Source organism: Pinus tabuliformis, chromosome 3_1, assembly GCF_031772625.1.
Source record: "Pinus tabuliformis cultivar Carrire ecotype Pingquan chromosome 3_1, CPIR1, whole genome shotgun sequence".
NCBI lineage: Eukaryota > Viridiplantae > Streptophyta > Pinopsida > Pinales > Pinaceae > Pinus > Pinus tabuliformis.
Window position 1 is genome coordinate 736314851 of NC_142301.1, and position 16629 is coordinate 736331479.

Here is a 16629-nt window from a genome sequence, read left to right on the forward strand (position 1 = left end):
GAAGTACCCATAATTTTATTCATTGTAAGATAGCCAAGGAATTGAATTGCTTCTTATATCCAGCACTAGAGTGTCAAGTGATGGTTGCAAGTGGAGGAACCATAAATTGCTCTGGAAAGTGCCCTAATATCAAGCTATCCATGGGATAATATGTATTGAATAGCCCAATGCTTTCCATTCCAATGGGTGGTGCTGATGTTGTACTAGAAGTCCAAAGGCTACAATCCTTGGGTACAATAGCTTTTAATTTTCAAGAACTTTTCATGAAATTTTCTTCAGAAAGAAAGGAAGTTGAATTAAGAGGTATCGCAGGGAAACCAGGAAATATAATCAGCTCTAATGGAATGACAAAGCTTCTAAGGAAAGAAAAATGGGGCGTAATTGCACAATTATGTTCACTAAAGGTTCCCACATCAAAATCATCTATTTCTCCAGATCTCCAAAAATTCTTGGACAATCATTCCAAGGTATTTGAGATTCCCAAAGGCCTCCCACCTATTCGTAATCAGGATCATGCTATTCATTTGATTCCAGGAAGTGTTCCTCCGAACATCAGGCCTTACAGATATCCCTATGCCCAAAAAAGTGAAATTGAATGTATGGTTGCAGAAATGCTAGAGGCTGGTATAATTTAACCTAGTCAAAGTTCTTTCTCTACTCCAGTAGTATTGGTGCACAAGAAGGATGGATCATGGCACATGTGTTCGGATTATAGGGAGCTCAATAAACTCACTATTAAAGATAAATTTCCCATTCCTGTCACTGATGAACTATTGGATGAATTGCATGGATCGATTTACTTCACCAAGTTGGATCTTCATTTAGGATATCATCAAATCAGAATGAAGACTGAGGACATTCCGAAAACAACATTTAGAACTCATGAGGGTCATTATGAATTTTTAGTCATGCCTTTTAGCCTTACCAATGCACCTTCTACATTTCAAGGTTTGATGAATTCCATTTTCAAACCCACCCTTAGAAAATTTGTTTTAGTATTTTTTGATGATATACTAATCTATAGCAAGTCTTGGAAGGATCATGTTCAACACGTTGACAGGGTGCTCAACCTATTAAAGGAGAAATAATTATATGCAAAATGTTCCAAATGTTTCTTTGGAGTACAAGAGGTGGAGTATCTGGGTCATATTGTATCTCATGATGTTAAGGTAGACCCCAGCAAAATTAAAGCCATTAAGGAATGGAAAATCCCCACATCCATAAAGCATCTGCGAGGATTTCTCGGGTTGATAGGGTATTACCACAAGTTTGTTAAGAATTATGGGAGAATAACAGCACCTCTAACAATATTATTGAAGAAAGATTCATTTTTATGGACTCCAGAAGCAACGAAGGCCTTTGAACATCTTAAAGAGGCAATGTGCCAAGCACTGGTCTTAGCTATGCCAGACTTCACAAAAACCTTTATTGTAGAATGTGATGCCTCAAGAAATGGAATTGGTGTTGTTTTAATGCAAGAAGAAAGACCCATTACTTTCGAAAGTCGTCCAATCAAAGGAAAGTATTTACAAAAAGCTATTTACGAAAAGGAAATGTTGGCAATACTACATGCACTTAAGAAATGGCGACTATACCTAATGGGAAGACACTTCAAGGTAAAAATGGATCATGATAGTCTTAAATACTTTTTAGAACAAAGACTATCTTTAGAAGAGCAGTAAAAATGGGTCACAAAGATGTTGGGTTATGACTTTGAAATCATCTACAAAAAAGGGAAGCAAATTGTTGTGGCAGATGCACTCTCAAGAAAGGATGAGAATGTGGAAGCATTGCTTTGTGCCATATCTATTATCCAACTAGATTGGATAAATGAGGCAAGGGATGAATGGAAGAATGAAGAAGAAGTGGGGGCACTCATTCAAAAGTTACAACAAGATCCCAGTGCATCTGATATATTTATCTAGAAAAATGATTCATTATGGTACAAAGATTGTTTATACCTATGTAAGAATTCCCAACTCGAACGAAAGATTCTTATGGAGTTGCATGCCTCTCCCTTAGGAGGGCACTCAGGATTTTTAAAGACTTACCACAGGGTTAAGAAGGAATTTTTTTGGGATGGCCTTAAATCTGATATTCAAAAGTTCGTGGCGGAATGTTTGGTTTTCCAACAAAATAAAGTTGAAACAATTAAGACCCTGGGTCTACTACAACCTTTATCCATTCCATGTCAATGTTGGGAGGAGGTTTCAATGGATTTTATCACAGGTTTACCCAAATTCGAAGGGAAGAGTGTCATCATGGTGGTAGTTGACAGACTTACCAAGTATGCACACTTTTGTGCATTATCTCATCCATTTAAAGCCAGTACAGTTTCTACTACATTTATGGAAACAATTCAAAAACTACATGGAAACCCAAAGATTATTGTAAGCGATAGAGATCCCATCTTCACTCGAAATTTTTGGACAGAATTATTTTCTTGTCATGGTACTCAGTTAGCTCATAGTTCATCTTATCATCCTCAATCTGATGGGAAAACTGAGATAGTAAACAAATGTTTGTAAGGATATCTTCGTTGCTTTGTATCTGATAAACAGACATATTGGGTCAAATGGTTGCCTCTCACTGAATGGTGGTATAACACTTCCTTCCATACTTCAACAAAAATGACCCCATTTATGGCACTTTATGGATATCACCCACCATCCATCACATCATATTTAAGATAAAATTCTAAGGTTCAAGCAGTGGAAGATCACATCGAGAATCAACAACAAGTTCTCCTACTCTTAAAGGATAACCTCACCTTGGTGCAGAATAGAATGAAACAGTAGGTAGATCAACATTGCAGTGAAAGAAGTTTTAATGTAGGTGATTTGGTATTCCTACGACTACAACCATATAAGCAAATGTCCCTCAAGCAAGCTAAGAAGGTTAACAAATTATCACCAAAGTATTATGGTACATACAAAGTGTTGCAAAAGATAGGTACAATGGCATACATATTGGAGCTTCCTGCAGCTTCCCGAGTGCACCTAGTTTTCCATGTTTCATGCTTAAAGAAGGTTATAGGTGACAAGCTCCCAGTTCAAACAATATTGCTAGAACTTGACGAGGAAGGAAATATAATATTGGAACCTAAAGCATTTAAAGAAACAAGAACTCGACAACAACAAAATCAATCAATTTCAAAATATCTCATCAAGTGGAAGAACTTACCCGTTGAAGATTCCACATGGGAGGATGAGAATTTTTTATAGAAGCATCCAAAACTACTCAAGCGTTGAGGACAACACTTTTTTGAAAGAGAGGGGCATGTTTTGTCCCCATAATACTATTGATTACCCCATTACTTTTGTCATTGTATTCCTTATTGTCATTGTTGTGATCCTATTGTCCCCATATTGTTATTATTGTGCACCCCAGAAGCCCACTATTGTTATTTATGTGGCCTTATATTATTATGGTTAGATCGGCTTGGGTTATATTGTGACCCCTTAGACTCCTATATATAGAAAGGAGGTTTTTTCATTTATATCATCCAAGAATTGTTCATTTGTGTAATGTAAAGGAGGTTTCCCCTTCGAAGAGGTTGAATTATAAGGCGTTGATCTAACTTTTCTATCTTTTTGTGAGCTGATTTCATAACATAATCAAACAATGAAAAATAACTTTATTGATGCTTACACACATAAGCTTACACTTCTATAGGATCAATTTATTTGGACATGAAAACTAATAGGAATTCAGTGCCCATACAAATATTAAAAAATGGTTTCCAGGCATGATTATGATAAGGCCCATGGATAGGATATACACTATGGAGACAATGGGGCATCTAATTAGAAAGTAGATAACATAGGTAGGAATAATCGTATAGTAGAAAAAACACATGAGATTATTAAAAAATGTGTCATCCAACAGGTACAGTGTGACTAAGACAAATAGATATGTGGAAGATCTAAGTATCAACCACAACTTTTCAACAAATAAATATGTCATGTTTTGAATCTCCCTTTCAACAAATACTTCCAATCATGTTTGTTTTGAAATTCAAAGGATTCTAAACTAATAGTTATGAGTGACCCAGAGAAAGAAAATGTGGATAATGGAAACATTGGTTACTCTCTTGTTTTGGTATTTTCTAGTTTGGATACTTTAGGTCAATATGTATAGTGCCACTCAATTCCTGTGAAGCTTTTTAGTAGGTTGTTAGTTTGATTGCAATGGATTTACTTTACCATACTAGTTATAAAGTAGAATTTCAATTTACACTAATTTTAATCTACAATGATATGCCAATGGAATTTTCATGTGTCTCAGTGCTTTGCAAGTAAATAGGAAAACTGCTTAATTTGACTCTTAAGTAAAACTATACTTGCAGTTGTACTTTGTTTCCCCTATGAATTTGTTATTTGTTCCTCTTCTAACAATTATTTAGTAACAGGTTATAAATGTTCATCAAGGACTCCAACTTCATGCAACCTTTTGCATGCCTCCAAGCATACAAGTTGCCTGGTAGAAGAAAGTTTCTCATTTGGAGAACTAATGACCTCCTGAAAAGGTGCATTTGGTGGCAATTTCAATATGCATTCATAGTAGTTGTCCTCCCCTACTACTTTTCTCAGTATAAACTTAGGTCTAGGTGAGTAATATCTACACCAACAAGCACAAAATTAGTACATTTCCAAAACCTTACATTAAATAGACCATAGTCACAAAAATGGTGATTTAAATCACCAAACCACTCAAAATATGACAAAAAAACAACAAACTATACACAACCTCACCGTCCATAATCCTTAACAAAATCACAAGCGAATCCATAAGAAATTTTAACTGAGATTTCATGTGGTTTCCATTAATTTTAGGCAAGGATTATGGCAGACTAGGTGGTTTTGGGTGGTGTTGTTGATCTAGGACTACTTCCAGTGCTAGTGCTATGAGACAGAGAAACAAATGTTTTTTGCAAAACACCTGTTGGGGAGGAAGAAACTACAATGTCATTATTATGACTCATACTATTGTTATTTTTTTGGTTGTATCTTGGACTATGTTCCCATCCATGGTCAACACTACCATTCATAAATTTATGTTGAAGTCCTGAAGAAGCATTCTTGCACTCACTAGTAGATTGAAGAACCTCTGCCAATAGGCCACCTACTTAACTCTCCCATGTAATGGGTATCCAATTTCTATGGTGATGAATCTTCTCCTCATTAATTATGTTGCCTACTCCAAGACTGATGTGCATATCATCATCATCATCATGGTCTCTAGACATAGATAATTTTAGAGGGGAAAGTGATAACTTGCCACGAGGGGAGCTTCAATTTGTTGCAGAAAAATATGAGGCCAATGGCTTATCTTCTACCAAGTCAAAGTTACCTTTACCTCCAACAACCGGTGTATGGAACTCAATAGAACCAAATACTCTTTTATGAGAATTGTGTTATCGGAATGATGAGGCAGCTACAAAATTCTTTAAAATAACTTAAGGTATGCCAAAGAGGCTATGATGTGTAGCCAATGGTGGTACCCATTATGGAGTCTAAAATGTAGTATGAATATGAGCCATATTTGGTATTATGATGTGGTATCAGTGTGTAGGGTATGTATTGTAGATCTTTTAACTACAACTCATGTATAGGAATTCATTATTTTGTGTTTAAGGCAAGCATAGATAATGTTACAAAACATTTCCATGTAAGTTCTTAACATGTGACAGAAATGAAATGGCTCCAATGTAAACCTACTTTTATTTTTGTATCAATAAGAAAGTAATCATTCTCATGAGAAGGAAAGTAATGATGTTTACTCCTCTTATTGATATGTGATTTTATCCTATGATCAAAGAAAATCATTTTGGAAACAATATAGTTTTGACACCAATTTTCAAATTTCTTAGATATTCAACAAGCTATTTTTGAAAAGAATGAGTGGACTCTTATGCATGATACCTCCTTTGTATGGTGTCTTTTTTGCATGGGGATGTTGATCATGTGATCAAACTTAGCATTGGTAGGTCCTCTAGGGCCAAAAAATTGTATTATGGCCTAATGAGGCTAGTTCTTATGTCCCAAGGTAGAGTTTACAAATTTTTAATCTTTCATGGTAACCAAAGATACCTAATTTCTAGCCTAAGTCTTCTAATCATTGTAGAAATTTTGAATAATTTAACACATATTCATAGAGATTATCCTGATCATACAATTATAAGCGGAACATGTATAATACATAATCTCCTCTACGTTGATCATCAATTTACAGAAGCAGAAACATTCACAGGCACACATAGAAGCATCAATCAAACTCATAAACACAGTATGTATCCCGGGGAAAGCATCTCGCTAAAAACCCCACACTATCTGTATATTATATTGATTGAATCATGTAAAATTACAAAGTAAAATGCTTATCACAAGCAATCTAGTACCAGCTCCACCTGTTACACACAATACAGCTCAGATCTGATCTCTAAATCTATTCCACTGCTTGCCTGCCTCTCCAGCTCAATACCTGCTCAAGAACTGATGAGAATGGCTTACCAAACTCGTATTTGACCTGCAAATAATCACTCACACTCTGTTGGACGTGAGCACAGGCTATAATTCTTGATATTGGCCAATTCATTGGCATACTCAATCCCTCTGATTGTGCAAATCATCATGCACAACTATAGTCACAATTGATAGCAATCTGATCCTCTAACACTTGTCCCTGCTGAACTGAACATGCACTAACATGCAACCGAGTTAACTGATGTATTCTATAGTTGCATTATGAGTTAATAACTTGTGAATTAATTAATAACTAATTCACCCAACTCATCTCTAGTCTATTGATCAGTTAGACTAAATACAACTAGTTTAACAAAGCTAAACTGAACACAACTCCATCAACTGCACCTCCAGTCCACTAAACTCAACTCACTTGAGTTCTAACTGAAGTCCTGCATGCAAATATTAGTCATCCCATAGGTAACCACGTATTTCCCTCTGGGATCTGCATGTACCACATCTGTAGCTCATCCTGAAGTGCTCCAAGAGAATAAGATCAAGTTTATAGTCCAAATATTATTATGAGACAATAATATTTGACTTTTCTATTTTTGACAGCCAGTCTAAAAATAGACTTTGATCACTCACACTGTGATCACTCACACTGTGGTCACCCACACTGTGGTCACCCACACTGTGATCACTCATACTGTGATCAAAAATAGAACTTGCGCCATAATTTTCCTGCGGGCCCACTTAGTGAAGGCGACTCTTTTCACTAAGCTCCATCATCTTGTTGCATTCTCAACAAGCATTTCTTGTTGCACACTTTTCAACAATCATCTCAGAAGATGTTGAAAGAGAAACAAATACACCCACATATATACATCCAATTTTTTTATTATCAAAATGGCTTCTTTTTTTCATTATTGAGTGAGTGTACCCTACCCATATCTAGGGGTTATCACAAATTGTAGTCGTCTTTATAATGCTTAAATTAGAATATTTGGGATAAAGAAGCTATGAGTGGATTATATCTATTCTGCCAAAGTTACCCAGGACATGCATGTGGCCTCAACTTCAATCACAATCACAAGCACAAGTGGCCCAGAAGGAGAAAACATGTCACTGGGGAGACTTGAACCCTGGCCAAGGGTGGTCTATACTGACACCCTACTTTCACTGACTAGGAAAGCCCCCATTGACAACATTCAGATGTTTTTTATTACTACATAATCATGGATTCTTAAAATTTTCTAATTTCCTTTCTTCCAAACATTAAAACATATCAAGGCCTTGTTCTGTTGTGGGTAATCCAAGTACTAGTCCTGTCAATAATGGCTTGGTTGGAGTATATAATGTTTCTCTCCCAGAGTTTAAGAACCAGGGCAAGGATGTGGGAGTCACAAACAACATATTTTCAACTCAAGAGTTGAAGGGGATACCAGTATCTGGAAGTGTTTCACCATGAATAGTAGTACACAAACTTTGTGAATCTTGTTCTCCATCTAATGTCCCAAGGGACAGATCAACGTGATCCTTATTATATAACATGTCAATAACTATAAGGCCCTATGATGAATCAATATAATATATGTGTCTTGTAGAGATATTTGAGAACAACGTAGAACCGTAAGACAGAAATGACACTGCAATAGACCTACCAAAAGGTTTTGGAAAAGCATGCCCATACTCAACCCAACACTAAAATGTAGACTCTCTATTTAGAACTATTCAACCATATCTCATAGGCTAACACATACTTTGTGTGCATCTAGCCTCCAATCAACTTGATACTAGAAAAAAAAGGTTTTGTTTGTCGCTAGAATAGCAATGAATATTTAAAAAGCACCAGGTTTCATTCACAATATTGAAACCTATAAGTGTGTTATATTATAGTATGCAAAATTTCAGCTAAAACAATAACCATTGAGAAAGCATCATAGTTTGATGCCAAAAAAAGCATCACTCAAAAACAACATAAAATAGCACCCTTGTTGAATCCTTCCTAACTTCAACAATTCCATGTTTTCCTTTGTTGGGAAAAACTTTATAAGGTTCTCCACTTGGTCAACATCTAAAACTGAATCATCTAGAGCTAGCATTGCACTCTGTAGTCCAAAGATAGTGGTCAGAAATCAAGAAAATTCCAATAAAGTGTAGGAAAGAAGAAAACTTTATGTGTACCATTTGTTGAAGGGATCATCCATCACTTTCTCTAATCCATCTCATTGAAAGAGAATGAGAGAAATTTTATAAAATCACAAACAAGGTTGGTTTGTAAAATAAAAAAGTTATGATAGGTAGCTAAACCTACATGTATAAATATAGAAATGCCCATGAACTGCAGTGAAACTTGGTAATGCCCAATCTAAAGTTTTTTCTAAGGTTGTCGACATCTGAAAATAAAACACATCTAAATTTTGGTACCAATTAAAGATGAATTTAAAGCATCACATGATTATGACATGCTCTCAAGCTCAATTGTGTAGTCACGTCTCACAGCTAATGGCAACAATATTTTATGCATGTAAATGTTGCAAGAAGGAAAATCATGTTATTGTTCAGCATGAAGAATATTTTCACACAATGATTTGAACAAAATGGCTTTATTCTTGTCCTTCATAAAAGATATCTGCTAAAGAGATTTTATATGTTTATTTTAACCATAAATCTTACCACCACATCAGGCAATTGCAACTTGACCTTGGTCAGCATAATTTCACAGGTATGGGCCCTTCTTAAATCAACCTACATCCAACCATCAAAATATTTGTTATGTGGGCCACAAGGAATAAACAACACAAAGCTCCACAACATTTTTCCAACTATTTACCTTTTACTTTTGTTGTTGAAAATTAAAGACAAAATACCATTACAATAAAGTATAAAGATTATCCTTTAATTTGGGAATGTGGAATTGGTACAAGATAATGCAATAGAAATTGAACTCTGTAGATCTTCCTAGTAAATGAAAAAATCCATTACTAGATGTACTCTCTCCACTTTTGACCCAAGTGAAGCTCGACACCCAATTGCTTTATCCTTTGAACCACTATGATCTGAAGTCGACAATGCGGTAAAAAAAAGACACTCAATTTCTGAGATGTCAAACTCAGGTGTCATGAAAATACATGCAAGAAACATTCAAATTACATATGTTTCTAATGGCTTGAAATGGATGAACAATTTTGGGTGAAAAATTTTGCTGCAAGATGGTAGAATCTCAATTTGCACAATCTGAGGAAAAATACCTATTTTCTTCATCATACTTTTCAGCATTCACCCATAAGCTGCTTGACATTTCCCTTTTCACTTTCCCCAAATGCAATGGCTTCAAAGTTTCTCTTCTTGGTGTTGTGGAAGGTGTTGATCCAACTCTAGTTGCATATCCTACACTCTTTACCCCCATAGTAGAGGTTGTGGTGGTTCCCTTCCCTTGGATACTGAGTGAAGGAGTTGAAGCATTAACTAGTGCTTTCCCACCTGGAAATGTTGGTTGTGGAGGAGGGGGGGCTCCCTGACTACCTAGAGGTGGTGAAGCTCCTTGACCACTTGGAGGAGGTGGAGGTGGAGGTGGAGGTGGGGCCCTCTTACCCCCAGGAGGAGGAAGAGGTTGAGGTGGGGCCCCTTTTCCCTAGGAGGAGGAGGAGGTGGAGGTGGGGCCCTCTTACCCCCCAGAGGAGGAGGTGGAGCCCCCTTAGCCCCAAAAGGAGGAGGTGGAGGTGGAGGCAGAGTTGGAACCCCTTTATCTGTGGGAGGAGGAGGATGAAGAGGTGGCGAGGATGGTGCTCCCTTACTTAGAGGAGGAGGAGGAGGAGGAGGGGAAGAGCAAGATCCCATACCACTAAGAGGAAGAGAAGTGGGAGGGGGTGAGTGGAGGCACACCTTGTCTTGTTGGAGGTAATGTTGGTGCTAGGGATGGTGGAGCTTGAGAATGATTAGGTTTTGGGGATGATACATTTGAGCATGTTGAAGGATGTTCAAATGCAGAAACTTCAGTAGATTGTGGGATTAAAGGAGAAAATACAAACACTACTACTGCACTCTGATATTTAGATTGATATTCTATAGTTTCTTCTGATGTGACAAGTAGTCCAAGAGCCCCAGGTGCACTATGGAATCTTGATTATTGTGTAATTGGAGGAGTAGTTGGAAACAAAGGTTTTGGTATCAACAGTGAAGGGGAATTTAGTTGAGAAGGTAGTCTTGGGGATAGAATTTTCTTTGCATCATTTTCATCTTCTCCATTAGTTGAAAATGTGGATAACTAACCTTTAGCGGGAAAAGGAGACCAATTATTTGCAGTATCTAGTCTGACTATATCCAACTTCTCTTGCATAGAATTTTATTTACTAATATTTTGAATGAGATGGATTGTGTCCTCATCTCCCCATTGAATGAAATTACTGAAAATATCTTGAACCTTTGAAAATTTTCAATTGGGAATCCTCTCTTTTCTTGTCCACCAAGTGTTGCAACATTAATTATAGGAGAAGATGAAGCATCCATGTTAGACAAAAGAAATTGTTTAGTTCGATAGAAGGAATACTTCATCAAAAACTGATGTTTTCTTCAAAATTTTATAAAAAGAAATTAAAATAATGTATACTTTTGTAGTGTCCTATCTATGGAAATATAAACTTAAAATAAAAGAAAACATATAACAGATCTCTCTTGCAACTATTAACCACTGAAAAACTCAAAAGTAGGGAAGCTAACATATATCCTAGATTAAAATGTAAAACTAGTAATACTAGCAGTTCAAGCACTATCCACTAGAACTTATTGATATAAGTGTGAGTTTGAAAAGAAAATATGGCATTCAAATAAACCCCATGCAAAAGGGGGTATTCAAAGACACCTCTTGTTGGGCATGGAATCCCCCCAAGGCATGTTTTGGGACTTAAAGCCCAAGTTCCGACTGAATCTTTTTGTAAGAGCTCCATGAATTGCGGGTGCGAGGCGCGAAAGTATAATAGAGTCACAGGGTTGTCCACCCTAGTTTTTGACCACGCAGCTTAGGGAATATGAGATGGACCAAGTGATTTTGGATCTAGGATCAGATGCAAATGTCCTGACAAAGCAGACATGGGAGTGTATGGGTAGGCCTGCGTTGCAATGGTCTCCTATCCAACTGCGAATGGAGAACCAACAAAAGATCCTACCTATGGGGAGATTGCAGGGAATCATAGTAGATATCGAAGGAGTAAGCACGCTAGCAGATTTCGAAGTGATAGAGATTGTTGATGATAGCAATCCCTACCCTACGCTATTGGGAATAGATTAGGCCACTGACATGAATGGAGTGATAAATCTAAAGAAGCACAAGATGATATTTGAGAAAAAGTCTCTGCGTGTAGTGGTACCTTTAGACCCTGTAGAAGGAACGTGCTATACGGAGCTGGTGCATGACTAGGATAGCGATGATGACTTGGACTGCATCTACAAGATAACTGCGTGGGAGCAAGATTGGGTAAATCCAACCACAGATAGTCAAATCTCTTGGGAGCATGAAAGCTCTGGCACATAAGATTCTGATGAGGAGATAGAATGCTGGTAGAGATGGTTACACGAGGTAACCACACTCAACTATAACATGATGATGAGGTCGTTGCGCTGCGTAGCAATAGAGGTAAGAGATCTGCCTACGTATGATGGGTTAAGCGAGGTGGATGACTTCCTAAACAAATTTGAACGAGAAGTGCTGGAACAGTAGCGCTTCAACACTCTGAAGTGGGTACTGCACACTACGCCCGTGAGGTGGTGGGATACGAACCAAAGAAGTTTTGAGAATTGGCGCGAATGCAGAAGGATGATGTGCATGTAGTTTGGGAATCTTTTGATGCGATTAATAGACAAAATTGTCAAATGAACCGGCCCGCGCACCCAGCTATCTAGGTGGATACAAGAACATGGTGCAAAACCTGTACAAATGCACACCATCCTTGCGGTAGGGAACATGATTAGTAAGCAGGTGCGGGTAAGGCAATGGTGTGAACAACCCCTCTAGTTTGGACCACAAAGTATGGAAAGACCACGTGCATAGAAGAATATCCATGCGAAAGCTTTTAACAAAGTACGTGATGCGCTGAACAAGGTCCACAATGTGAAGCGGATCGACAGAGACCTATGTGTAACAACGGTTCTCTGGGCTTATAGCACCACGTGCAAAAACCTGACTACGCAGGCATCGCCAAGGCTAGAGTATGAAGCAACTGCAGTAAGCCCTATTGTACTTGGAGAGTTTAGATCGTGCATGATACCACTGGTAGATACGACGGTTCGCGAAACCTTGGAAACAAAAATCCAACAGGGAAATTTTAGACTCCAAGAACTTAAAGAAGAAAGGGTATGATTAAGGAAGAAAAGTGCCTTAGTGGATGTGGAAGTCAAGAAGCTAGAGGACGAGATAAAGAAATATTTTCTCTACAAAAAGATCAGCGTGATAAGTCAGGGTGCGTACGATCGCGATGACAGGTTTAAGGCCCATCACCGCAAATTGATCAGTCTAATGCCTTGGCTTGGACCAAACATTGCTAAGTGTATTAACTAGGGTAGCGCATTGCAGATGGTAAAGTGTGCGATGCCGACCGTAACAATAAAAGGTGGGTATTCTCTAGGAAACATGATGAGTGATAGGATGAAACTTCACACGGGTGGTGCGACCACATGACTAGCCGAAGGAAGTACAGTCTTAGCATTCCAGGCAGCTGAAGGGAAGTGCGGGACTATAAACTATTCTGCTTGGGTGCTGTGCGCAGAAGAAAAGAGTCACAAGGTCTACGATCGCGCACGGGGAGTTGCGCTACCGCACGGGTTGGTCAGAAAGTGACCATTGAAGTCACTATTCATGATGGGATGCTCAACTTGAGACCAAATGGAGCGGGTGACAGGCATTTAAGACGCAAATTATGGACAAGATTTGGGAAAATCTGTTGCCAAGGGAGAATTAATGAACTGCATTTGGGTGGAACAGTTGAATTCAAATTCAAAAAGCGCTATAAATTACAAAGGGTTGCCCAACAAACAACACTTGGTCATTTGCGAATTGAGCTATTGAGCAATGCCTTGATTATTGTGTACCAAGCGTTGATCGAGCCCCTAAGTTCGCAAGTGCTAGATTTTTAGACGAATATGATGGCAACAACTAAGGACGTTATGGAGATAACATAAATGACCGCGCAAGAGGTCGCGCAAGCCCTAACTGTGGGGGATGCTCCAGAAGATACCAAGATTTAGGCAGAAATCTTGAAGTCGCTGTGCACAGCAAGACCCAAGAAGGACAAACAAGCGATGGTTCCTGTACGAGTATCCCCATGGAACCCACTACGTGCCAAGCTATCAATGGAGGAGAAGGGGAAAGTCGTCACCATAGAGACCGATGGAGAAGAAGAAGACCTGCAATACCTAATCATTACAGAAGACGAGGGCAAAGGCATGGAGGAGGAAACTGAGCTTGTGCACCCCCCGACAAAGCTACCTGCCTATGTCCCCCCATGGAAAGGAAAGGCTAGAGCCCAAGGACCTTGACGAGACCAAGAGCTCGCTCCAAACCCCACTCCTCCTAGACAATATTATTTTTGAGGGCACGCACCTGGGACAGGTGCCGAGCTTAAAATTCGAAGATTGGGACCCTGCTGACCACAAGAAGTTCCCTCACCTTGGGACCTTGCACCTCATGAATCCCAAGAAGAACACCGTGGTGGGGGTTACAGAATTAGTGTCGTGAAAGTGGTTGCGCAGAGTGTAAAAGGCCAAGCTACTGAACCTACTCTGGGTGTTGCATTTCCACCATGCCCCAATAACCATTTTCATCATTAGGCAACTGGTTTTCCTAGTGCATGATGGGTGTTTGTGGCTAGAGGAGCCCATCCCCATCATGATAGAATTGATTCACCACATTCCATGGCTTCCATGCAAAGGAGAGGACCCCGCAGACATCTTGGAAGGGAAAATCAGTGACTTGGTCATCATGGAGGCCATGAAGAAAAGTATAATTTGGCAAAGAAGAAGAGGGGCTATGCCATATCCAGCATCAATGATGAAGCAGTGAAAGTGGCAACCCAAATACTGGCCGGTAAGGTTATGCGCAAGTGTCGTGCAGACGAGGTACCCGCGCTAGTGGTAGCACTGGCTGAGCAGTGTGTGGAGGGGGTCCAGTTTAGCTGGTTCGAGTTCCTTTGCAGGAGTTTTTAGAGAATTTTCATGAAGCTCAGGAACAAGGAAAAATGTTCCACTATGCATGGCTTCTGTTGTCCATAGTTCTCGTGGCAGGGGAATTACTATAGGATAGTCGATTCTGCACGATTGACAGAGATCTGCTAGAGGTCACAAAGTATGCTTCGCTCTGGGCCACAAAGGATGCCAAGAGCATTCGCGATAGTAAAATATTCTGGGTGTTCATGGAGATGAACCTTAGAATGGGGATCAACCAGAAGCTGCAGTTGTCACCCACTATCTACAACAACCTTAAGATTTTTGCAGAATTTAAAGCGGACATCCATAGCATTTACATTAGAGCATGTAAGGACCCAACCAAACAATGGAGGAAGCTACCCTTTGTAGCCACATATGATGTTATCTTCAATGTCCTGAAGACATGGCCACCAGAGTGGCACGCTCCAGACATCTCAGAGATAGAGAAGTCAGTGGCACAAAGGAAGAAAGACGAGGCCAAGCTACGCATCGCACAGTTGGCAGAAAAGAGAAGGAAGGAGGTAGCGGTAGTAGAAGTGCGGGCGGCATGGGGCATTGCCTAGATGGAAACTAAGTAGGAAAAGGCTGCAACAATAGCAGCAGTAGCACATGAAGCAGTGACGAAGGCGAGTAAGGGCCAAACGTCGCCTTCGCATGGGTAGGAAGCAGAGGAAAAAGAGGGGGCGCAAACCCACAAAATGCATCCACACAGTTGAAGCATCAACACCTAGCCGAGCAGACAGGGTCGCACAAGAAGGTCAAGGCATTGAAGTTGTCTATTGACCCGATCACCCTAACCGAGGGTGATATGCACGACATCAGCGAGACAGTGTGCGACATCACCTTTGAGGCCCTCCAAAATTTCATGCAAGAGAACCAGATTGTGTTGGGGGCCCTCAGAGCGCAGTTGCAGGAATTACAGGTGCACCCTTCTCATGTTGGTACCCTTTTGACCAGCCTCACAATCGGAACAATGACAACATAATAGATGTTATGCATGCAGATGAAAAATACCATGGTGCTGCCAAAAGAGGCACTGTTATGAAACCAGCTCACAAAAAGATAGAAAAGAGAGATCCACGACTTAGAATTCAGCCTCTTCGAGGGGGCAACCTCCTTTACATTACATAAATGAACAATTCTTGGATGATACAAATGAAAATACCTCCTTTCTATATATAGGAGTCTAAGTGGTCCCAATACAATCAAAGCCTACATAACAATAATATTGTAGGGCACAACAATAACAATAGTGGGCTTCTATGTGGCACAATAGTAACAATATGGGCACCACATGGGTACATCAATATAATAAGTGGGTTATACTAATAACAATAAGGGGTTACACTAGTAGTATAGGGGCCTAACATGCCCCTCTCCTTCAAAAAGCGTTGTCCTCAACGCTTGAGTAGTTCTTGATGCTTCTATATAAAATTCTTGTCCTCCCATGTGGAATATTCAGCGGGTAAGTTCTTCCACTTGATGAGATACTCTGAAATTGATCGATTTCGTAGCTGTCGGGTTCTTGTTTCTGTGACTGTTCCAGGTTCCAATATGATTTTTCCTTCCTCTTCAATTTCTGGCAATATTGCTTGAATTGGGATCTTTTGCAACTTTTGAATAAGTGGCCATACTTCTTTGTTCTTCTTCCATTCATCCGTTGCTTCGTTTATCCAATTTGGTTGGATAATATAAATAGCACAAAACAATGCTTCCACATCCTCATCCTTGAAGCGTCTTCCCATTCGGTAAGGTCGCCATGTTTTAAGTGCATGTAGTATTGCCAACATTTCCTTCTCATAAATAGCTTGCTTGAGATGTAGCAGTAAAAATACCCAATCACTTACATCAAAACATTTTTCACTACGATGTTGATCTACCTGTTGTTTCATTTGATTTTGCACCGAAGTGGCGTTATCCTTTAAAAGTTGGAGAACTTGCTGTTGATGCTCGATATGATCTCTCT

General features: G+C 39.3%; 1 protein-coding gene across 1 annotated transcript; it reads right to left on the reverse strand.

The window, feature by feature from the left end:
- Positions 1-8404: 8404 nt before the first annotated feature.
- Positions 8405-9876, reverse strand: LOC149189433 (formin-like protein 17). Its single transcript, XM_089410236.1, has 4 exons — positions 9717-9876; positions 9453-9586; positions 9144-9215; positions 8405-8575 (listed from the first exon to the last, which is right to left on the reverse strand). Exons 1-4 carry the CDS (start codon positions 9874-9876, stop codon positions 8405-8407), a joined length of 537 nt encoding a protein of 178 aa, XP_089266362.1.
- Between the last annotated feature and the right edge of the window lie 6753 nt (positions 9877-16629).

Coding starts and splice junctions, on each gene's coding strand:
- LOC149189433 (XM_089410236.1), bottom strand. CDS start 9,876: ATGGGGGTAAAGAGTGTAGGATATGCAACTAGAGTTGGATCAACACCT. Junction 9,216..9,452: donor AAGTGGAGAGAGTACATCTA/GTAATGGATTTT, acceptor GGTTGGATGTAG/GTTGATTTAAGAAGGGCCCA. Junction 8,576..9,143: donor TGCAATTGCCTGATGTGGTG/GTAAGATTTATG, acceptor TTTGGACTACAG/AGTGCAATGCTAGCTCTAGA.